Genomic DNA, 25180 nt, shown 5'->3' on the forward strand with positions numbered 1-25180 from the left:
TAAAGTGGAAAAGCAATTGCAATATACAACATGTAGTATATATATGTACATACTGGGTTAACCAAAAATTTCATTCAGGTTTTTCATAATGTCTTACAAATAAATCTTAGGACTAAATTGGTCCAGATGAACTTTTTGGCCAACCCAGTATTTTGATCCCACTTAGACATTTTTTTCTTGGTAGATAATTGCTTTACAATATTGTGTTGGTTTCTGCCATACATCAGCATGAATCAGTCACAGGTATACATCTATCCCCTCCCTTCTGAACCCCCTTCCCATCTCCCACCCCTTTAGGTTGTCACAGAGAAATGGGTTGAGCTCCCCATGTCACACAGCTAGTTCCCTCTTGCTGTCTTACATATGGTAAGATATATGTTTCCAGACTACTCTCAGTTCATCCCACCCCTGCTTCCTGCACTGTGTCCCCCAAGTCTGTTCTCTACATCTGCCTCTCCATTGCCCCCCTGCAGATACATTCACCGTATGGCCACCATGGAGAACGTTATGGAGATTCTGTAAAAAAGTAGAAATACCACATGACCATTTAGATCTTTTTAATTAAATATATTTAAGAACAAATACATACAGAAGTTAATAGAGAAGGGTCTGGAGGATCCACGTGAAAACTGTTAACTGTTGTTAACCACAGAAGGTAGACAGAACCGCAGGGAGGGAGCTGTGTGAAAGGGTCCTTCCCTTCCCTGTGAGCGCTCCGCAGGTTGGTGGAAGCCTGGGGAGAATGGGAAGGGCTCTTTAAGACCATGAGATTCATGAAAGCATTGAACTCTTTTTCATGAAATCTGTTTTTATAAGGGCTGTTTCTTTGGAAATTTCATTTTACCTGCTTGAATTTGTTTTCATTGACTGTATTTATTTATAATTTACCCTTTTGTGAAATACACCATAGATGCCTAAAGCTACAGAAACAATTGTGTAGCTTGATGGGTTAGTGTGAGATAAAGACCACTCACTCACCACCACCACTCCCATCTCAAGCCCAGAGATATAGTTCAGCTAACTGCCACCCCAGGATTCTCCTCGTGGGCCCTGACCTAATCCCAGTCTCTCTGTTTGTAGTTTTATTATCCAAAAGTAAATCTCTAGATACTTTAGTTCAGATTTTCCCATTTTTAAAAAAAAAATGTGTCTTTTAAGACTGATTTACTCCTCAGATTCCTCCTTCATTCCTTTCTTTCCTTACAATTTGTCTGTTGAAGAACTCAAGGTCTTGACCTGTTATTTCTCCTCAGTCTGGCTTTCGATGACTGCCTGATCACAGTGTAGTCCAACAAGTTCCTCTGGCTTTTATATTTTCAGCAACTTTTTCATTGCAGTTATCTTCCTTAAATTTTAAATATCATCAAATCCAGATGTCTTTATGACTTTTTTAAATAATAAGTCTTGACAAATTAAAAGAAACATGTCTTAGAGAATTCAAAGGACTGTATTAAAACTATTTGATGTTTTATAGATTTGACAGGAGACTTTTAGGGAATAACAAAAGCTTTCTCATTATAGAAAAAAAGAATCAGCAAAATAAGCTATAGAATTAAATAGCAGATTTCTTTCCTATTTTATCTCCCTAATTACAAACAGCATCCTGAGATTACTGAGAGAAAAAAGAATTGTTGAATCTGCAGAGGTCCAACCCCAAGCTTGATTTTGCTCGTATGATTATAGATGCCCTTAGATAACTTCCAGATGAGAGATGTGCCCTGAATTCCAGTGCAAGCCATTCAGTCCACCACCTCTTCCTGGTGATAAGAAAAGGCACTCTTAATGAAATGATCAAAATGTGAGGCCATTTAAAACTTTCCATACCTACCATGTTTGAAATGACATGTAAAATTATCATGAATGTTGCTGAGATAAATTAAGTCCTACCGAGGTGACAGGTTCTAACAATTCTATCTGAGCTGCACAAGATCAAAGAGGGGCAGGAAAGGGAGAAAAAAATTGTAATCATTTGGGATTGAGGTAGGGAAGTGCTCCCCTACAGATTCTGGAGACTGTCTTTCCTCTGTGTTTCTTCTAGACCGAGCTTTTCCTAACTAACATTTAATGCTTTTCAATTTGCATTTAGGTGGATCCAAAACAACTGCTGGAGGATGGAATCAGGAAGGAGCTTGTTAAGCGTGTTGCTTTTGCCCTTCATAGGGGTTTGATCTTCAACCCCCGAGCCAAGGTACCCAATCATCAGAATGAGTCTGTCCTTACCCTCGACTCAACTTGCAGAATGTTCTAGAATGTCATTTTGAACACGAGGAGGACCTTTCTTCCTATCTAACATATATCTACTGTATCATATTCAGTACAATGAGCTAATGTGTTTTTTGATCCTATCTTTTTTTTTATTTTGGTGGGGTTTTTTATTAATTTATTTAATTGAAGGATAATTACTTTACAGAATTGTGTTGGTTTCCAAACATCAATCAGCCATAGATAGACATATGTCCCCTCCCTGTTGAACCTCCCTCCTACCTCCCACCGATCCCACCCTTGATCCTATCTTATAAGCATTCATATTATAAGAAAAAAACCCTTTTTAAAATCAGCCCTTTCCTTCAAGTTTAAGAATTAAACTGATATTTATGATTCCAGGTTCTTTCTCATTGTGAAAAGAATTTGTTAAGCCTAAAGCAGATTGGAAAGGCTGTAAGTTTTTTTTCTTTTGCTTGCTCTGCTAGAGAATATGATCATTTTTCTCAAGAGAGAAAAAACAGGCCTGAAATTTACATCTGAAATCACATCAGTAAATTCAGTTTAATTAAGGTTAGAGTCGTCAAATGATGAGAGAAATCATTGATACTCATTTTTTAATATTCTTTTATATGAGGCTTTCTTCCCAAGTGAATGAAATATACTCTTTATTGGATGCCTGGCATAAATTACCACTCACTCTAAATGAGGTTGGAGTAAGTATTTCCAGCGCTGTCCTCAGCTGTCAGTGTGGTCTCTCACTCGGGATTTCCTTGACAGTCTCATGTAGGTGTTAGCGGTTGACAGACTGTGCCAGTATAACAGGTTTCTGTCTCTTCTTTCACACAGCCGAGTGAACTGATGCCCAAGCTGAAAGAGCTGGGAGCCACCATGGATGGATTCCATCGTTCTTTTGAATATATTCAGGACTATGTCAACATTTATGGCCTGAAGATTTGGCAGGAAGAAGTATCTCGTATTATAAATTACAATGTGGAACAAGAATGTAATAACTTCTTAAGAACAAAGGTATCTAAACAGATTTTAATATTCTTGACTATATATCACTTCTGACATGCCCCAAACCTCAGGAATGCCAACAACAAATGCTTAAACAATTACTAAAACTCCGTAACCACCGCAGAGTCACAGATATCTTCAGAGTAACTTCAGGAACTGTGAGGGTTGCCGAAAGGTTTCTGTGACCATACTGACCTTGCCAACTTTACTGTCCTTAGGAGAAAGCAGACTTAATTACATGGCTACAGAATGAAAGCATCTAGTATAGTCATTATAAATCAGGTACTCAGGAGTTCCAAAGATGTAAGAGCTCATCTGGGTTTGATCAGAGTGTATACCTAAGAGCAGAATTGCTGGGTCATTTAGTAGTTCTGCATTTAACTTACAAACCACCAAACTGTTTCCCACAGTGCCTGCACCATTTGTTCATTCCCACCAGCAGTGTCTGAGGGTTCTAGGTTTTCCACATCCTCACCAATACTTGTTTATTTCCTCTTTTTTTCTTTTTAATTATAACCATCCTAGTGAGTCTGAATGGTATTTCATTGTGGTTTTGATTTGCATTTCCATCATGACTAATGATGTTGAGCATCTTTTCATGTGCTTATCGACCATGTTATATCTTCTTTGGAGAAATATCAAGTCCTTTGCCTATTTTTTTATTGGATTATTTGAGCACCACATTCTTTTTGTTGTTGTTTTTTGTTTTTTTTCCCCAATTATTTTTATTAGTTGGAGGCTAATTACTTTACAACATTGTAGTGGTTTTTGCCATACATTGACATGAATCAGCCATGGATTTACATGTGTTCCCCATCCTGAAACCCTCTCCCACCTCCCTCCCCATCCCATCCCTCTGGGTCATCCCAGTGCACCAGCCCCGAGCACTTGTCTCATGCATCCAACCTGTACTGGCGAACTCTTTTACACTTGATAATATACATGTTTCGATGCTGTTCTCTCAGATCATCTCACCCTCACCTTCTCTCATGGAGTCCAAAAGTCTGTTCTATACATCTGTGTCTCTTTTTCTGTCTTGCATATAGGGTTATCATTACCATCTTTCTAAATTCCATATATATGCGTTAGTATACTGTATTAGTGTTTATCTTTCTGGCTTACTTCACTCTGTATAATGGGCTCCAGTTTCATCCACCTCATTAGAACCGATTCAAATGAATTCTTTTTAATGGCTGAGTAATATTCCATGGTGTATATGTACCACAGCTTTCTTATCCATTCATCTGCTGATGGGCATCTAGGTTGCTTCCATGTCCTGGCTATTATAAACAGTGCTGCGATGAACATTGGGGTGCACGTGTCTCTTTCAGATCTGGTTTCCTCGGTGTGTATGCCCAGGAGTGGGATTGCTAGGTCATATGGCAGTTCTATTTCCAGTTTTTTAAGGAATCTCCACACTGTTCTCCATAGTGGCTGTACTAATTTGCATTCCCACCAACAGTGTAAGAGGGTTCCCTTTTCTCCACACCCTCTCCAGCATTTATTGCTTGTAGACTTTTGGATAGCAGCCATTCTGACTGGCGTGTAATGATACCTCATTGAGGTTTTGATTTGCATTTCTCTGATAATGTGTGATGTTGAGCATCTTTTCATGTGTTTGTTAGCCGTCTGTATGTCTTCTTTGAAGAAATGTCTGTTTAGATCTTTGGCCCATTTTTTGATTGGGTCATTTTTCTGGAATTGAGCTGCAGGAGTTGCTTGTATATTTTTGAGATTAATTCTTTGTCTGTTGCTTTGTTTGCTATTATTTTCTCCCATTCTGAAGGCTGTCTTTTCACCTTTCTTATAGTTTCCTTTGTTGTGCAAAAGCTTTTAAGTTTAATTAGGTCCCATTTGTTTAGTTTTGCTTTTATTTCCAATATTCTGGGAGGTGGGTCATAGAGGATCTTGCTGTGATTTATGTCGGAGAGTGTTTTGCCTATGTTCTCCTCTAGGAGTTTTATAGTTTCTGGTCTTACATTTAGATCTTTAATCCATTTTGAGTTTATTTTTGTGTATGGTATTAGAAAATGTTCTAGTTTCATTCTTTTACAAGTGGTTGACCAGTTTTCCCAGCACCACTTGTTAAAGAGGTTGTCTTTTTTCCATTGTATATTCTTGCCTCCTTTGTTGAAGATAAGGTGTCCATAGGTACGTGAATTTATCTGTGGGCTCTCTATTTTGTTCCATTGATCTATATTTCTGTCTTTGTGCCAGTACCATACTGTCTTGATGACTGTGGCTTTGTAGTAGAGCCTGAAGTCAGGCAGGTTGATTCCTCCAGTTCCATTCTTCTTTCTCAAGATTGCTTTGGCTATTCGAGGTTTTTTTGTATTTCCATACAAATTGTGAAATTATTTGTTCTAGTTCTATGAAGAATACCGTTGGTAGCTTGATAGGGATTGCATTGAATCTATAGATTGCTTTGGGTAGGATATTCATTTTCACAATATTGGTTCTTCTAATCCATGAACACGGTATATTTCTCCATCTATTTGTGTCCTCTTTGATTTTTTTCATCAGTGTTTTATAGTTTTCTATGTATAGGTCTTTTGTTTCTTTAGGTAGATATACTCCTAAGTATTTTATTCTTTTTGTTGCAATGGTGAATGGTATTATTTCCTTAATTTCTCTTTGTTTTCTCATTGTTAGTGTATAGGAATGCAAGGGATTTCTGTGTGTTAATTTTATATCCTGCAACTTTACTATATTCATTGATTAGCTCTAGTAATTTTCTGGTAGAGTCTTTAGGGTTTTCTATGTAGAGGATCATGTCATCTGCAAACAGTGAGGGTTTCACTTCTTTTCCTATCTGGATTCCTTTTATTTCTTTTTTCTGCTCTGATTGCTGTGGCCAAAACTTCCAAAACTATGTTGAATAGTAGTGGTGAGAGTGGGCACCCTTGTCTTGTTTCTGATTTTAGGGGAAATGCTTTCAGTTTTTCACCATTAAGGATAATATTTGCTGTGGGTTTGTCATATATAGCTTTTATTATGTTGAGGTATGTTCCTTCTATTCCTGCTTTCTGGAGAGTTTTTATCATAACTGGATGTTGAATTTTGTCAAAGGCTTTTTCTGCATCTATTGTGAGCACTGCATTCTTAAGTGTCACAGCTCAGAAGACTGATCTTAGTAATTAACAAGGAGTCACTCACAAGTTTTTAATTAGGGAACTGACATGATTCATGTGACATTTTCAAAAGATTATATATCTTCCAGCCCTATATTTTGGATGTTTATTATTCCATTGATACATGTCAACTTGTAAGACAGAAGGTAAGAAATTCCTGTCTTTTTCCACTTCTCCTCAATCTCTTCACTTTTTCACAGTTATTTCTTTTTTTAATAAATATTATATGTGGTATTTCTGGGAGGCTTTTACTACAGTTTTTAAAATTAATTCTTCAAAATCAAGGAGCCATTTATAGTCACTGTTCATGCAACATTATCTTTGTAAAACTATATAAGAAAAGGATAACTAGGTTAACTTATCAAAGATGCACTAAATATTTATGTCCTTGAGGTTCTTTTTTTTTTTTTCCCTAGATTCAAGATTGGCAAAGTATGTACCAGTCCACTCATATTCCAATACCAAAGTTTACCCCTGTGGACGAGTCTGTAACATTTATTGGTCGACTCTGCAGAGAAATCTTGCGAATCACAGACCCAAAGTAGGTGTACCTCAATTCCACTGGGCCTTGAACCTCATGGACAGCAAGTCTTTAAACATATTGATCATATCCTTGACGTCTACTCAGATCATATCCTTGTTCCTGCCATTGCTGGAGCCTTTCTCATGAGTTGATTAAGTTTACTTTTTCTGGGACTGCATGTTTTCCTCAGTGTGACTGAGGTCACCCCAGTCCAAAGACATAGAGATGAAAACAATTAGAAGGTCTATTCAGCCACCTCTTATTTTAGTCTATGCCTCTGTTTCTTTCCAGCTAACATTACTTAGGTCTGTGGACTACCAGGTTTATTAAAACTTTAAATTCCAAATTGCTCCTGTGGGTCTGTCACTTATGACCTACTCCCCCATTGCAGTCACTGGCCTTGCACTTGCCAGCTCACACCTTGCACTTCTGAGATGACCTTCTTGTTTCTCAGCTCCACCCTCGGGCACTTTTGCAGAAGACCCAGCATTTCTTGAGCACTCGCCTTATGCGCTCCTCCTGACACACATCCCTTCACTTACCCATCACAACAGTCTAAAGGGGTAGGCACTGTTATTCATCCCATGTGCCTCTCGAAGTAACTGAGGCACAGAAAAGCTCAGTCACTTGCCCAGAATTTAATCAGTGGTGGCCCCAGAGTAGGCAGCAGGCCCTCTGACTCTGGAGCCCAACTCTTAAAACCTGTGTCATTCAAGGGCAACAGTGACTTACAGATTATATGTACAGTCCCTTGGGTGAAAACCTCATGTAATCAAAATGGCCACTGAGAATACTACAGGTGGGCACCACAGTGGGGACTTGCACGCTGTCTGTCCCAGTAAGTCCAGCTGAGTCCTCATTTTTCTGCAGTTGAGCCTCTGATGAAACAACTGGTACTAAGCCCTACTACGGGGAGAGCAGGCTCCTATCTGCTCTCATGTTCACCCCTGGGCCTAGGCCTGCTGAGTGGAATGACCAGTGTGGTTTCCCAGGGAAGGGTGGTGTCTCTTCTTTCTCAGTCCAGCTGTGCAGGTGAAGTTGACTTTGTGCAAGTTAAATGTCCTCATGACACGTGTTCTCTATACTGCCTTCACATTCAGGCTGATTTTTTCTGTCAGAGCTTAAGAAACTTGACAAACCATATGTCACCTTCGGCAGAAATGAGTTTGGTCTGTGACTCACGGGCCAAAAAGATTAAATGATCCAAAACGTTTTGGGACTCCTCCTTTCTCAGTCCCCATGGGTTGATCTCAGAAGCCCTCATAGAAACCTGTCCCCCTCACTCACTTAGTGCCAGCTTAATACTGGCAGACAGGATCAAGCTTGACTGGGATTTCCATGTCATGTATGTTCTCAAAATTAGGAGCCTGTCAGTGATGCATGCAAAGTGCCCACACCTAATGGTGGAAGCAGGATACTTTGAAGCCTGAAAGTAGACTGCCGCTCTGGAAGTCATCTTGTTCTTCCATTTAGTTCCAAATTTAAAATTCCCTAGCTCCTGAGTCTCTCTTAATTCCCTCCCAAGCTTCATTTCAGTAAAGATATGTGTTGGCTCTTAGGATTGGGGCCATATCATTTTGTGGGGCCTGTAGAAAGTAGAGGCTAGGATTCCACCCCAGACATAACCAATCCAACCCTCCAGAAATGGGATTTCAACATCTGTTTTTGTAAACATGTTCTACCATTGACTTAGGGCTTCCCAGGTGGCTCAGTGGGTAAAGAATCCATCTGCAATGCAAGAGACACAGAAGGGGTTCAATCCCTGGGTTGGGAAGGCCCCCTGGAGGAGGACATGGTAACCCACTCCAGTATTCTTGCCTGGGAAATCCCATGGAGAGAGGAGCCTGATGGACTACAGTCTATAGGGTCTCAAAGAGTCTGACACAACTGAAGCAACTGAGAACACACACTTGCACCATTGATTTAAGGTCCCCATGCGAACATCTGAGAATCTTGGTGGTTGTGGGTGTGGTGGTGTAATCAGGCCTGTCTAAGACTCAGTTATTTCATGTGTAAAACGAAAGTCAAACCCAGCTTGTACATCACAGAGCTATTCCGAGGATGAAGAGAGAGCACTCGGAAAGGTCTGGCCCAGTGCCTGACACATAGGCAGTCCTCAGTAAATGTTGTCGGTTTTTATCATCGCCATCGTTACACTCTTGAGTCTCAAAGGGAATCGTTGGTCGATGACCGGGACTAGGGGGGAAGAGGAAATGGCTCTGTCATCATGACCTCGGACATCAACGTGCAAGGATTCAAAGTTCCTTTCTTACCAAAGTAGAAATGGGACAAGACACTGTTTTGTTCCCAGTCTCTGGATTTTTACAGAAAGCCCCTCCAGAGAGGCAATGCGGCTCTGAAGTCGTCCAGCCTGATGACTGAACCTAGCCTTGTCCTTGCGATATGACTCCACTACCCAACCCAGTGGAAATGTATCATTCAAACTGGTGACATAGCAAGGGCAGGAAGTGACTTAACTGAATTTTGCCTTCCTGGCCCATTGGACATTCACCGTGAGATGTCTTGGGTGCCCAGATGCAGGGATTATTAAAGCACAGATCATGAAACCATTGTTCTTCCTATCTGATGCCCCAAATCCTATTGTATCCCTCATCCTTTCAGGGTGAATTCTGAGCTGCTTTTGGGTTTTGAGGTTTTTTTGTTTATGTTTTAGAATGACATGTCACATTGACCAGCTGAACACTTGGTATGATATGAAAACCCATCAAGAAGTGACCAGCAGCCGCCTTTTCTCAGAAATCCAAAACACCTTGGGGACTTTTGGTCTGAATGGGTTAGACAGGCTTCTGTGCTTTATGATTGTGAAAGAGTTACAGGTAAGCCCTTGGGTGTCCGAGTGTGTGTTCTGCTATCCTGGGGAAGAAGGGAGTAGATGGTTTAGCCTTTCTTTCATACTTTCCTACACTGACATCAGGCATATTTATATAACTCCTGCTAAATAGAGAAGAACTGAGAATAAACTAGAATCTCTTTGGCCAGCATAGTATTTTTATGGGTAAACAGTTTTTGTGAATTTCACCTTAGAAACCAGCAACTCCTCCCAGCAGGGCATGTTTCTGATGGGAACCGGAAGTTGTGTCTTCCCTGTCCTCTTATTTGTAGCTTTGTGTGAATGAGGCTTTGTGTCGCCTTTGAGTTAACTGGAGCGTTTCTTCATTTTATTCATTATATTTGGTTCTTTGATCATGCCTTCTCGTTTTAGAATTTCCTCAGCATGTTTCAGAAAATTATCTTGCGAGACAGAACTGTGCAGGAGACTTTAAAAACCCTAATGAATGCCGTCAGCCCCCTAAAAAGTATTGTAGGTAAGTGTTCTAAAATGAGCCTGAGGTAGAGTGAACACTGTAGCCTTTCCAAATTTACTAAATAGAAACTCATATTTTAACCTTTCAGCAAATTCGAATAAAATTTATTTTTCCGCCATTGCCAAAACCCAGAAGATTTGGACTGCTTATCTCGAGGCTATCATGAAGGTATGTTGTGAGAGAGGCAATGCTATGGCTTTTTCATTATTAATTTCTTGTAACTTGGTTACCCCCAAGAAAGCCACTCTTTTTCTTTGGCCATCAAACCAAAAATACACCACTTCAGTTTTATCATTATTTCTAAATGGCTCTGTTCTTTGGCTGTTCTTGACAGTTCTTTTCATTGGCCCATTTATTGTGCTTCTTTCACTGACAAAAACTCATTTTGAAATGCCTTTTAGCAAAAGGTGCTTTCACTCAAGGAAATAGGAGTTTTCCTTCCTTGGTCATCCTCTGTCCTCATGTGACAAGTTAATTAATGAACTGTTATCAGTTTGCTGCCCTAATCTCAGCCTTTAGAGTTGTTAAGTATCTGCTCAAAAACTAGAGAGCCAGGTTCCTTTGGACATGTTATCCTTACACTGTGACTAGAACGTGTCTTTGGAAATGAGTGAAAAAGTAAGATGGGGAGATTACAGGTACACGTCATCTTATTGTACTTCGCTTTACTGCACTTTGCAGGTATTGCATTTTGGACAGATTGAAAATTTGTGACAACCCTGTGTCGAGCAAGTCTGTCACCACCATTTTTCCAACAATTTTTGCTCACTTTGTGTCACACTTCAGGAATTCTTGCAATACTACAAATTTTTTCATTATTGTTATATTTGTGACAGTGATCTGTGATCAGTGACCTTTGTTACCACTCTGACTCTGAAGGATGGCCAGCTTTTTTGGCAATAGAGTATTTTTAAATTATTTTTTAGACATAATGCTTTTATACACTTAACAAACTACAATATAATGTAAACATAACTTTTATATGCACTGGAAAACCAGAAAATTCATGTGACTCACTTTATTGCAATATTTGCTTTGTTATGGTGATCTGGAGCCAAACTCAGTATTTCCAAGGTGTGCCTATAATTTGTCGGATGGAAATCCAGCTTGCTTTAGAATCCACGCATCTGCCTTTACACTGTGGCGTTGGCTTCCAGAGACACCTTGTATCTTTTGCATATCCTTCTCTCATCACTTGGTAATCTGAGACATTAAATACCATTAATGTTAACATTAAATAACCCTTTGTTGAACACCCTTATGTCAGTTGCTGTAAGACAGAGTTCAAGGAAGCTGGCTGTCTCCCTGGAAAGCCTACTCACAGTACAGTAGGAAAGAATAGATGTCCTGGTGGAAAACTGACTGATGGTTAAAAGTATCAGATACCAAAGGACAAGTCTAGACTACTCACAGAATTTGGACTAGTCCTGTTCTCTGTTCCCAATTATGTAAGTTGCTCATTGAGACAGGAATTGTTGGTGTCTCAGCCCAATTCACAGTATATTTCTCATCATTTCATTGAGTTCTAGTTCTAATTTGGAAACTTAAATTGAATAGAAGCCTTTGGTTCTGCTAGATGGCCTCTTTGTTATATAGGTCTGACATGCCGTAAGCCAGGATGACAAGAGAAGCAAGTTATAACAAATTTGTTATGTTAATTGCTTGAGAATTACATTTTGTTATAATTGGCTTCCATTGTTATCCTGTATGTTTTATTTCATACATTCAAAAGAACCATTCTGAGACAGCATCCATAGGCGTCTCCAGCGTCCTACAGATGTCCAAAGTGCCAACAAAACATGAAGAACCCCTGGTTTCAGGGTTATCATTGTTAGAAGGGCCTTCTTGGAAGACTGTATGTAGGTTATTTTATCACCTAGATTATTTCACGATCTGTAATCCTGAGGGATGTAGACAGACTGATACTGACGAAATGTTAGAGTGAAATGGCACCCTTAGGGCTTGAGAAAGTTCAATTTAAGACAGATAAAGAAAGTAGGGCTTCTCATTAGTGGTTACTGAACATGAGAACTTATTCTAAAGATCTGAAATAGAGCTTCAGAACACATACCTTTAATCCACGGACAATAGGAACATTAGTGGTTCACTTTTAGACTATTAGGTTCACTATTAGACTCCAGGGTTCTGTTGAGGTTGGCATACAGAATCTCTGCAGACATTTCTTTAAGGGTCCCTTGTGCTCCATCAGGGGTGATGTTGGTCTTAGGCATGAAACCAGTCCAGGAAATCCTTGAATTTTTCTGCAGAATGTTGTGAACCTTTCAATAAAAGCTTGTCATCTTTTTGTTCATCAGCTTTTCCCTGTTCTTTCTCTTGCTTGTTCACAGGTTGGGCAGATGCAGATTCTGAGGCAACAGATCGCCAATGAATTAAATTATTCTTGTCGGTTTGACTCCAAACACCTGGCAGCTGCTCTGGAGAATCTCAATAAGTAAGCGCTGGCATTTGAAACAACCACCTCTGGGCCTAGATTGTTCATCAGTTAGCATCCCAGTGTCTTCAATACATACTTTTTTTTTTAATTGGAGTACAGTTGCTTTACAATGTTGTGTTAGTTTCTCCTGCAGCATGGTGAATCAGCTGCACGTCATACCTATAGCCCCTCTTTTTTGGCTTTCTTTCCCATTTAGGTCACCACAGAGCATTGAATAGAGTTCCTGTGCTCCATAGTAGGTTCTCATTAGTTATCGGTTTTATACATTCAGTATCTAGGTGGCTGAGTGGTAAAGAATCTGCCTGCAAGGCAGGAGACCTGGGTCCAGTTCCTATGTCAGGAAGATCCTCTGGAGGAAGGCATGGCAGCCTACTCCAGTATTCTCGCCTGGAGAATCCCATGGACAGAGAAGTCTGGTGGGCTACAGTCAGGGTCGCAAAGAGTCAGACAGTACTGAAGCGACTGAGCGTGCATGCAGGCACCTACTCTCTTAAGTCCTTTTTGAGTAAGAAGGCTCTCTGAATATAGGCTTCCTTCCCATAGGCAATCAAATTTATCTTCAGAAGCCTCTTGCTTCAGTATTGTCTCTTGGTCTCTTTTTTTTTAATGGAATCATTTCAGCCAACATGTATTGATCACTTAATACACATCAGATAATTTGCTAGATTCTTGGCCAGACTGAGAAAGCAATTATCACCAAAATCCATTCTTGGCTTTCCACAGAACTGAATCACTGATTCTCCTGAGGGGAGTTAGAAGCACCTTGATGACCAGGCATGGCTGTGGACACATATCCTAGCATCCAGTCACACTCTCCACCTGACCAGCAGCTTGCTCTCATTTTGAGCCTCCTGCTTAAAGATAAATAACCCACGCTTCTTGGTCTCAAAGTCAGTGTGCTTTTGACAAAGTAGGTATTGAAACTAGTTCAGTCAGCTCATAAAAATTTAAGTGGTGAAAGCAGTTGATTTGGGTGAACTCTAAAAGAAAACATAATTCAAGTTCAGATTTCCCGTTTATCACCAATCACAGGTATGGAAATTGGGAATTCGAAGGGAGCAAGCCCTTGTTTTACAGATGAGGACACTGAATCTCTGGAAGATTATATCACACCTTGTGTTAACTGTTGTCTGTATTCAGTTTATCGCTAACGTTTATCCCTGTTGTTGTTTTCCTTCATTCAGGGCTCTCCTAGCAGATATCGAAGCCCACTATCAGGACCCCTCACTTCCTTACCCCAAAGAAGAGAACACCCTCTTGTATGAAATCACGGCCTACCTGGAGGCAGCTGGCATCCACAACCCACTGAACAAGGTTCATGACTACCAACATGTAATATAATGGTGTGGTGGGAGACAGGGTGGGACCGAAGGCCGTCTGGCCCAGGTAGCAGATCCCTGTGCTCCGTCTGATATTGGAAGACCCTGGTTCCAATCCCAGAACCTCCGTTCTCGTGATCCTCCGCCCTTTCTGGGTTCCCATTCCCCACGTGTAATGTGAAGATGATCACGCCTGCCCTGCCTGACTCAGGGCTGTGGGAGTCAAGTGGTAACAGTGTTTGTCAGAATGAGTGACAAGTGCTATATCAGTAAGAGATGAGGTTTAGGTTTCTCTGGGGTTTGGTATTTGAACTGCTCCTAAATGGTGGCCTTGATCCTTCTTGCCCAAAGACCCTTCCTTCCTTGGCTGACAGTAATCACAGTCAGAATCTGGGGAGACAGGCTCTCTTCTGCTGTTTCTGATCTCCATAAACCTCTGAGAACTGCAGGCATTTTTCACAACTTAGTGCCAGTTTGCATGTAGTGCCAGAACCTGTCCCAGGCTGACTTGAGGCTGTTTATACTCCTGTGACTTGTCATGTTTTTGCAGAAATACAGATAACTTTGCTTATAGTCTGTTACCTTAGACTGTATTGCCTACCTAAAATCTTTTTTGTAATATGAAATTCTGAAATCTGTATGATCACCTGGGTTTGAGGTAAGATTATGAACATAAATAGCACCTTACGTTTTACTATGTGCCAAGCACTGTGTTAACCCTGACCATAGGTGCTCTCACTTAATCTCACAGCAGCCTCATGAAATGTGCCCTTGTTGGGAGAGGAACCTGAGGCTCAGAGGTTGATAATTCCCAGGGCCCCACAGTAGCCAGCGATGGAGCCAGGCTGTCTGACCAGAGCTGGTGCTGCTGGCCAGGATGCCCCCCTGCCTCCCAGGGAATCAGGACGACTGGGAGGGGGAAGATGGCTGGGTGTGGCCTGACTGTGCTTTCTGCCTCGTGAACTGGGCCGGAGACTGCTCTGTGGCATTGCCCAGGGAAGAGGAAACGGACAGTGGGACCCCTGCTTGCTTTCTCCTTATGCAGAGCCATGCACTGCTGTGTGGATCTTCTTTCTTTCTTTCTGCCTCTTTCCTCTTTCCCTCTCTTTGCCCTCCTTCCAGCTTGGCCTTGACTTTCTTGCTCATCTTCCTCCCCCCTGCCCCCATTTTGTAACCAACATTAAGAGGATTGGAGGGAGAAAAAGAAGATTGGGGGTAGGGGGGAGTAACTGCTAATCTCTAAGCAAAATTGTTCCTTTCCCAAGAGGGCTGCTTGTCAAGTAGATGTCTGTGTTTGGAGGGAGAGGGGGTCAGTGGTGTTAAATACAACTCTGAAGGCGCGAATTAATGGAACCACCCTAGTTTTCAGTAGTCAGAAGAGCAAACTGAAATTAAGTGGCAGCTTTCCATTTGAAACTGTGTTCTTTCTCTTTCCAGATTTACATAACGACAAAGCGCTTACCCTACTTCCCAGTGGTCAACTTTCTGTTTTTGATCGCCCAGCTGCCAAAACTTCAGTACAACAAAAATCTAGGTACTTTATGACATTTATTCTTTACAATAAGGAACAATGGTGGTAGATTAACATCTAACCAAACAACTCTAGGTAGAGAATGCTGTGTCACGTATGAGGTCTTTCTTGATAATCGCATGTTTATAAAAATCCATGTCCTTGGGCCTCTGAAATATGAAGACAGTGGATTTAATATCAACCAAGTATAATTCATCTTTAATTTACAGTGGTTGATTGTACAACTTGTAAAATGTGTGGGACCTTTACTTCTCTCTTTTCTTTAAAGGAGCTGATTTTGGTGGGAAAGAAACTTCTTTTGGTTAATGTCCTATTCTTTCAGTAAGTGTCATGTGCTTACTGTGGAGCTTAGATATGAAGAGTAACAATATAGTTACAGAGAGGAGACTAATCCTCTGGTACTTTACCCTGGGATATCTGTTACTTTAGTTTTGAAAATACTTGATACAAACAATAGTTATTAAAGGCTATCAGTATATTTGTCCTTATCCAGCATTATAACCCAATTTTTTTGTGTGTCATTGACTTTATCTTAAACACTTTTATAAGATTCCCAGGTATTTCCTCTGTCTCCAAACTTTATATCTAAGTAGAGGTTTTCAAAGTCTGCTATAGAGTTTAATTTACTTAGAAGTATTTTCTATAAATGTAACCATATACTTTTTTTAACCAACAATTCCAAAATGTATTTCTTCTTTGAAGTATTTCCCTTCCTATTTCAAAAGTTTTTTAGGATAAAGATTTGGATTCTCCTTAAGGTTTTTAATTCCCTCATTCAAAAACATTCCTTTATTCCAGACACAGCCCCCATATCAATATTTGTCACAGCCACAGAAGGCAGGGCATGGTGCTCAGTCACTCAGCATCGGCCACTCAGTCGTGTCCAACTCTCTGCGACCCCGTGGACTATAGTCTCTGTCCATCGATTTCCAAGGAAGCATACTGGAGTGGGTTGCCCTTCCCTTCTCCAGGGGATCTTCCCAACCCAGGGATCGAACCCAGGTCTCCTTCCTTGCAGGCGGATCTTTACCATCTGAGCCACCAGGGAAGCCCAGGCACTTAGTCGTGTGCAGCTCTTTGTGACCCCATGGACAGTGACCCACCAGTCTCCTCTGTCCATGGGATTCCGCCAGCAAGAATACTAGAATGGGTGGTCTGTCGTTTCCTTCTCCAATTCAGGGCATGGTGGCACCCAGTAAACCTTGGCTGTAGGATGGAGGGAACAATTGTGTGTTTGAATTCTGACTTCACAACTTAACCACCTGTGTGACTTTGGCCAAGATACTTAAACTTGTGGGCCAATTAGAATTTCAAAATAGCTGTGATGGTACCTCTCACAGAGCAAGTGCTTACCTGATGCTAAATTCTTTTCTGGATGTTGGTCAGAATCAGTGTAAAGAACTATCCCAAGATGGACTGAAAGGTTCATCTCAAGAATGAGAGATCCATGACCTCCCTCTCTTATGACTAAATAAGAATGTATGCTTCTTTGTAATAAGGCGTTCTCAGCACATGAAGACACCTTGTTTTCATTAAGACTTTTTGCTCACTGGTCTCATCCTCTGTTACCATTCCATTGCATGTGGTTAAGGCCAGGCTCCTTGGTTGTACAGCTGCTTATGAGAAGCATGTCACTATGCCACAGAATTCCCAGATCTTGAAATAAAACTGTGACGTGTCTTAGAAAGTTGCTGTGCCTGACTGCAGTCCTTTTCATAAATCAGGTCAGTGTGTTGAGTTGGGGATCAAATTAAAGAAAAAGCAGACTGAGGAAGGAGCGTCAGCATGTAGTGTACCCTGAAAGCTTTTCTATAAACCTGGTGAGCATTGTTCTCAAGACTGATCTAAGAAATGCACACCTGCTTTGGTCAGGCTTTTAAAAAGGAATCTCTGTGGTGCTGCATTCAGAGAAGTCTTTGTTGTAAACATCCCCTTTGCTGTCTACCTTGGAAGGATTCTCTCTTCATGTTCTGAGTACGGCTAGTGTCTTTTACAGTGGGCATTGAGTAATTTGGAATTGCCAAGGCCTAGGTTATGTAAATCAAGATAGCTTGTTTTGGCATCTTAAATAAGTTTTCCCAGTCTTCACAAGAACCCAAACGTGGGGGTCTGTCAGTTTAACTTTCTAATCAACTGCCAATCCTTTTCCCAAAGTGGTTGTACCATTTTCACAACTTACCATCATTTGGCCATCTCAGTCTTTTTAAACATTATAATGGGTATGTAGGGTATCTCATAGTTTTAACTTGCCTTTCCCTGATGAGTTATGATGTTGAGCACTTTTTCAAATGCTTTTTGGCCGTTCTTTGTATATTTTTTGTTTGTTTATCTTTCTTTGCTAAGTGTCTGTTCAAGTCTTTTGCCTGTTTTTAAATTGAGTTGATAGCTTTTTTATCACTGAGTTGTAGGAGTTATTTATTTTATGGATACAAGTCCTTTTTTTGATGGACATGCTATAAATTTTTTTTCTCACAAAATGGTTTACCTATTCATTTTCTTACTTGTGACCTTAATGAGCAGAAGTTTTTATTGCTGATGATGTCCAATTTATCCATTTTTTTCCTGTATCACTAGCCCTTTCTATCCTCTAAGATATCTTTGCCTATCCCAAGGGCACAGATTGTCCTATTTTTTTTTTTTTTCTAGAAACTTTGTACTTGTAGCTTTTACATTGAGGTCTCTATGATCTATTTCAAATTACTTTTTATGCAAAATAGGGCTCAAGGTTCATTTTTTTTTCCCCATAAAGATATCTATTTTTAGCATCAGTTATTGAGAAGAGTTCTCTTTCTCCATTAAATTGTGTGGATATCCATGTAAATTCAATTGAACCTTTAAGGGTATGACTATTTCTGTATTTTCTTGCCCGTTCCATTGATCTGTTTGCCTATCTTTATGCCAATGCTGTCTTGATGACTGTAACTTTATAATAAGTCTTTGAAATCTAGCAATGAAAGTTTCCAACTTTGTGGGGTTTTTCCCCCAACATTGTGCTCTGTCTCCTGTTCCCCAGGCAGCCATTCAGGAAGGTCAAGGTCTCCACATTGGGGCAGAAATCCTTAGTGACAAGGCCAGCTTTGGCACTCACTCACTCACTTGGCATAGTTCCTTCTCCTGTTCTGACTTCTGCACATTCTTTTCTTGTGTAACATTTTATCTATCTCTTTTTTTTTCTTTTTAATTAGAGGATAATTGCTTTACAATATTGTGTTGACTTTTGCCATACAACAACATGAATCAGCTCTAAGTATACATATGACCCTCCCTCCCGAACCTCCTCCCAACCCCACTAGGTTATCACAAAGTACCACGATGAGCTGCCTGTATTATACCGCAGGTTCCCATTAGCTGTCTATTTTACATATGGTAATGTATACGTTTAAACACTACTCTCTATAATACTTTCTACCATTGCATCCATTAATTACAAAATCCTAAAGAAACAGTGATGGTAATTATAAAAATTAGCACCCACTCTAGGGTGTTGAATCCATCGGAGCACTAGAAGCCTCCACCAGTCCTGGATCCAATTCGAAATGTGGTCCTGGATTGTCATTCCCTCCAAATAATTATCTGCCAGAGATCACGTGGGCCCCGGCGTCTTGACATTCATGAACATTCATCCTGAATGAACGTGGCAAAAGGCCAGCGCGCCCCGCGGTGGTGTAACCTGTGGTCTGTCGGTCCTCGCAGGGATGGTCTGCCGAAAGCCCGCCGACCCCGTGGACTGGCCGCCCCTGGTGCTGGGGCTGCTCACCCTGCTGAAGCAGTTTCACTCCCGGTACACGGAGCAGTTCCTGGCGCTGATCGGCCAGTTCATCCGCTCCACAGTGGAGCAGTGCACAAGGTACGGGAGGCCAACTGGGACAAAGTGGAGACCTCTCGTCCCAGATTCCTCCTCTTGTTGTCCCCCATAGAGCCGCGAGTTCGGAGAAGGCGATGGCACCCCACTCCAGTGTTCTTGCCCGGAAAATCCCATGGACGGAGGAGCCTGGTGGGCTGCAGTCCATGGGGTCGCTATGAGTTGGACACGACTGAGCGACTTCACTTTCACTTTTCACTTTCATGCACTGGAGAAGGAAATGGCAACCCACTCCAGTGTTCTTGCCTGGAGAATCCCAGGGACGGGGAGCCTGCTGGGCTGCCGTCTACGGGGTCACACAGAGTCGGACACGACTGAAGCGACTTAGCAGCAGCAGCAGAGCCAGGAATGGCTGCTCACCCTGCTCTGTACGGCAGGTTGGGGCACATCTCCTGTTTGGGGCACTTAAAGGCGTGCCCATCCTTAGTCACACCGCTGAGGAGTCGCGGGGAGTCCCCTGGGAGCACCCACTGTGAAGGAGTCATGAGCACCATGAGCGAGCCCCACGGGGAAGACAGTAGAGCCTGCCCCTCTGCCATCGTGGGTGCTGGGCTCAGACCTGTGGGCCCGTGTCCTCCCCCTGGGCCACTTACCCAGGGACGGCTCCACCCTTCAGTGGGAGTCAGGGAGCCACCCCACTGTCAGCACAGCCTGAGTTCCTGGTGTGAAATCAAACAAATGAAACACGGAAGCTCCTACTTGATACAAAGCTTATAAACCTTTAGTTTTCCTCTCCTCCGCCCCAAATGCGGCTTTTCTGGGATAGAACAAGTTATGTATTTGCAGGGGATGCTGGGTCCTGAGTTTCCTTCTGTTACCCTAAAGGGTCAGCAGGGGCCACATCGTAAAGACCCAGGTAGACCATTCAGAGAAGTTTCGATTCCCTCCTCCAGGCTGTGTGCTGAAGTTCAGCCAGCAATATATGGCTTGATGTAATAATCAAGAGGAGATTCTGTAGATGTGTCTCTTCTTTGGCTTCATTTAGTCATGTCATTTTTTTTCAATCTTTCACTGTTTTGACTAAGGGTCTACGTACAAAAGCAGTTCATTGATCCAGACTGTTCTGTGTTGCAGCCAGAAGATACCAGAAATGCCTGCCGATGTTGTAGGCGCCCTTCTGTTTCTGGAGGATTATGTTCGGTACACAAAGCTACCCCGGAGGGTAAGCAGTAGATAAAGAACACTATTGATGCCCGTTTGGGGCCTCCCTGGAGAACCAGTGGTTAAGACTGCACTTCTATGACAGGAGGAGCCATGGTTGGGAGACTAAGATCCTTGGTTGGGAGACTAAGATTCCGCATACCATACAGTGTGACCAAAAAAAAAATTAATGCCCTTTTTGTAGGAAGATCGTTTGAAGAAAGGCCCTGGACTCATGAGGAATGAAGTCCAGAAGCTCATTCCCTGTGGACACCTTTGAGCCCCTCGGCCTGCTCTGCCCCAGGGCTCGGCTCAGAGATGTTCCTCCCTCTTCTGCACCTTCCGTGCTTTGTGAGAAGGCGTGACTGAACACAACTTCCCTCCTCATCTTCTCACCCTCTACCATGCCCTCCTCCAGTCTGCAGCTCACCCTGTTCAGGAGTTAGGATGGGCACTTCAGGAGAGAATTCCTTAAGAGGCCAGAGTAGCGGATGAGCGTGTGGTTTGTTTCTTCATCTCCACAATAACCCTGTTCCTGCAGCCCATTTGGCTAAGTTCCCTCCATGGTTGAAGTGTTGTACAGCCATGGTTTCCAAAAATGACAAGAGTTCACCAAGATACGTGTTTAAGGATGTTCAAGACATAAAATTTAGTAGAGGTAAAGAACACAAGATTATGTGATCTTAGTTTTAAGTGTATGTGTGTGTATAAATTGCAAGAATATGATACAAAATAATTATTACTTTTAGTTTTCTTTAGGGAATTAAGATCAGAGATTATTCCTTTTTATACTCTCCATTTTTCTAATTTTCCTTGAATTAGCAAGTGATACAAAGGTCTGTCTAGTCAAAGCTGTGGTTTTTCCACTAGTCATGTATGGATGTGAGAGTTGGACTATAAAGAAAGCTGGGTGCCAAAGAATTAATGCTTTGAAATGTGGTGTTGGAGGAAACTCTTGAGTCCCTTGGACTGACTACAAGGAGATCTAACCAGTTCATCCTAAAGGAAATCAGTCCTGAATATTCATTGGAAGGACTGAGGCTGATCTGAAACTCCAATCCTTTGGCCACCTGATGTGAAGAACCGACTCATTTGAAAAGACCCTGATGCTGGGAAAGATTGAAGGTGGGAGGAGAAGGGGACGACAGAGGATGAGTTGGTTGGATGGCATCACCGACTCAATGGACATGAGTTTGGGTAAACTCTGGGAGTTGGTGATGGACAGGGAAGCCTGGCGTGCTGCAGTCCATGGGGTTGCAAAGAGTTGGACATGACTGAGAGACTGAACTCAACCAAACTTTATAGTCAGAAAAAAATTAAACATTGCTTTTAAAGACTACCAGTTTCCAGCACTAGATGTCCTGTTCTTCCTAGTTAGTCATTAGTTAATTATGAGATGACCTGAGACTAATCTTAGTACTTCCCAGAGGCATGTGCATTTTTGTAGATCCAAGTGCCTTGAAGAACCAAGGGATTGTCTCGTCTAGGGGCAGGGTGGGGAGGGGCTGGGGAAGGGACTGTCCTGCACCCCTTCAGATGTCCGCAGTGCCAAGAAATTAAATATCAGTGGTAGAAATACCGGAAAAAGACGGTGGTGGTTTCAATTAGTGGTCCAGTATTTCCCAGTGATTCACCTTGCTCCAAAGGATGTCTTCCTGTCTTTAATTTTCATATGGAAAATTTTGAATTTTTTTATACCATACCAATATAATAGCATATAATAGGTATCATATGTTAATATATTCATGTTACTCTGCATTTCATTTTCATTTTACAACTACGCCACTCCATGTTATTTTTGTCTAGGACAGATTACCAGGGACTACTGATGAATTTGGTCTTCTTACACAATGAAACAGTTAACTCTTTTGTTTGCATTTTTTTAGGTTGCTGAAGCACACGTGCCTAATTTCATTTTTGATGAGTTCAGAACAATCCTGTAACTTTTTTTGACTTCTGCTTCTCCAATGAAAGGATTATCTTTAAATCTTCCCACCGTCACTAAAATGAACTTGGAAATGAAAAGAAACCCACCTCGGAGAACTGCTTTTTTTCCCTTTCTTGTGGGAAACGTCAGACATTCTGAGTAAGATGTATGCACCGAACGAGTTAATATAATTAATATTGTTTAAATCATGGTATTATATACAATTTATATTATGTAGAAGCAGAACACATTTTTATACTGCCTCTTATAAATGCTGACTATAATTGTTATGTATGAATCCCCTTAGTTTTATGTTCTAAAGAACTATTTGTGCAACTCCAGATTTTCAGTAAAATAGTATTGCCAGTACCTGAAGTCATTCTTCTGCCTGTTATTCAAAAACAACATATTCACCCAGCAAAAAACCTTGCCTGGAAGGTAAGAAAGGAGCCTGGTAGGTCCGATATTGTGTCCCTGGTCACGTCCATGACAGGCTGGCAGGCACGTGATGACAGCGAGACTGGTCCCAGGTGTAGAGATCACACAGTCCGCGGGCCACGCACCGTGGCCGTTTACCCCTGTCTATGGCTGTGTCCTCTTCCAACCCAGATGCCTCAGGGGTTTCCTGCCTCCCTTCTGTAGGGCTCCCCAGCTTCAGCTGCTCCTTGCTCAACAGCCCCTGAGGAGCCCCACCCCAAGTCCCCACAATGCCCCCCCTTAATTTTATAACAGCCATTATTACCTTTTAACTCCCCCAAAATCCTAAATGACTTCTGCATGAAAATTACCCTGAGAGGGGAGCGGCCACCCTCCTGTGACAGTTTGGCTAAGAGTAAGTAAGGCGTTTTAACTCTGACCATGTAGTTAGCTCTGTCCTCTGGAGAGGAACAAGCGAAACAAAAAAAATCTGAAATGTGGAGCTTATCGGTCATTTAGCAAGTGCAGAAAAAGCAGCATTAACTTGGAGGCAGAGTGTGAGTCCCGACTCCACCACTAGTTAAACTTTGTCCCAGGGCAGCCTACTAGCATCATCTGTAAAATCAGGGCTAATGATTTCCTCTGGTTCCCTTCAGTATTCTGAATTTATGGTAAGGTATTTCTTTAGTCAGAAAGTCTCAAATCCTAAGATACTGAAGAGAAAGAAATGACAGGCTTTATTTCGCCATCATAGAAGAAAGGATTTTTAAAAAGCATCTAGTCGGCAGAGGGAAGCGGGAGCTTCATCAGCCCAACCTGGTGAGCACCCAGGGAGGAGTTTTAAAGGTGAACTGTTGCCCGGCATGTAAGGAGTCTGGGAGTCTCACCCACGGAGGCTGGCACACGGGAGCTCAGCCAGGAAATCCACGGCCATCCTGTGTCTCAAAACTACCTTATATTTGTGTGGTCAGTCGTGTCCAATTCTGCAACCCCATGGACTGTAGTCCACCAGGCTCCTCTGTCCATGAAATTTTCCAAGCAAAAATACTGGAGTGTGGGTTGCCACCTTCTACTCTGGGGATCTTCCCAACCCAAGGATTGAACCACATCTCTTGTGTCTCCAGTGTTGGCAGGAGGGTTCTTTACCCCTGAGCCACCTGGGAAGCCCCTTGCTTTTTTCATTTGTAATCACAGTAACTACATGAAGTGAGATTTTTAGTTCTCCATGAAAAATTCCCCCCCCAAAGAAGTTCTTTATTAGCAAAGAAAGACAGCTGCTAATAAAAAGGCCAGTTCTAAGAAAGTGTATTTTTAACCAGAAAATAGAAGTGTAGGATTAATTAGGGCGGAAATTTCACAAAACCAAGAAATGAGCCCACATACACTGCTAAAACAAGGCAAAGTGAAAATTTTCCTCAACTGAGGAAAAAATTGATAGAAACACAAGGGATTCAAAAATATTGTTACTTGTATGAGAACTTCTTTACAACTGTTTAAACTCTCTCCTTGGAAAATATTAGTTATGGGTAGAAAACGTACATCTATACCAAGTACAGTTGTGGGGTGCTTGGTTTTTGAGCCATACATTGTATAATTTAGAATTAGTCACTTTTGGGTTGTAATAAAATGAAAGCAAGTTAACCTTTTAATTTTTTTGGCATCTTGAAATTGAAAACAGACTGATGTCAACCTGGACCTCAAGGAAAAGTCGGGAGAAACTAAATCCTGAAATCATTAGAGCTTGGCATTTTGCATATATATGTTTAAAGGATATGTGCCCATGATGCACCAAAAAACATCATGCTGGTACTTGTTTTTTCTTTACAATCCAGTTTACAGTCCAGTGTACATCCAGAATATAGTCTAATATACATCAGTCTATGTCCAGTGTATAATGTACAGTCCAGTACACATCTGGAGCACATCTGGAACACAGCTGGCCATATCTGGTGTATAGTCCACATGCACAGCTGGTCACAGCTGGAGCTCATCTGGAAACATCTGGGACACGGACACGTCTGGACATATCTAGTGTACAGTCCAATGCACACCTGGTGTGCAGTCCAAGGGTACATCCCAGTATTCAGTGCGGTCTACCGTCCAGTGCACATCCTGTGTACCATCCAGCCTTTGTAGTTGAGGGTACTGTCAGCTGTACGTCCATGTACAATCCCATGTACAGTTCAGTGTACACTTCTATGTCATGTACAATCCAGTGTACACTAACGTGTTTCCTCTGTATGGTCCAGTATACACGTGTACATCCAGTGTACAGCCCAGTGTAGTGTATGGTCTAGTGTACACTTGTGTATGTTCAGTGTACAGTC

The 25180-nt window shown here is 41.7% G+C and overlaps 1 protein-coding gene across 2 annotated transcripts in view; it reads left to right on the forward strand.

Annotated features, from left to right (window-relative positions):
* Nucleotides 1-22805, forward strand: part of WASHC5 (WASH complex subunit 5) — a 55757-nt gene extending 32952 nt beyond the window's left edge. Inside the window, exons 18-29 of one of the 2 annotated variants that reach the window (XM_061123214.1) lie at nt 2087-2188; nt 3052-3231; nt 6770-6894; nt 9551-9713; nt 10100-10202; nt 10291-10370; nt 12551-12654; nt 13842-13971; nt 15414-15510; nt 19201-19354; nt 20444-20531; nt 22396-22805. In XM_061123214.1, the coding sequence (XP_060979197.1) occupies nt 2087-2188; nt 3052-3231; nt 6770-6894; nt 9551-9713; nt 10100-10202; nt 10291-10370; nt 12551-12654; nt 13842-13971; nt 15414-15510; nt 19201-19354; nt 20444-20531; nt 22396-22452 (1383 nt within the window). In that variant the 3' untranslated portion in view covers nt 22453-22805. The remainder of the gene's footprint in view (nt 1-2086; nt 2189-3051; nt 3232-6769; nt 6895-9550; nt 9714-10099; nt 10203-10290; nt 10371-12550; nt 12655-13841; nt 13972-15413; nt 15511-19200; nt 19355-20443; nt 20532-22395) is intronic. The other variant, XR_009689510.1, reaches the window with a different exon arrangement.
* The last annotated feature ends 2375 nt before the right edge of the window (nt 22806-25180 follow it).

The sequence above is a fragment of the Dama dama genome, chromosome 21, assembly GCF_033118175.1.
Source record: "Dama dama isolate Ldn47 chromosome 21, ASM3311817v1, whole genome shotgun sequence".
Taxonomy (NCBI): domain Eukaryota; kingdom Metazoa; phylum Chordata; class Mammalia; order Artiodactyla; family Cervidae; genus Dama; species Dama dama.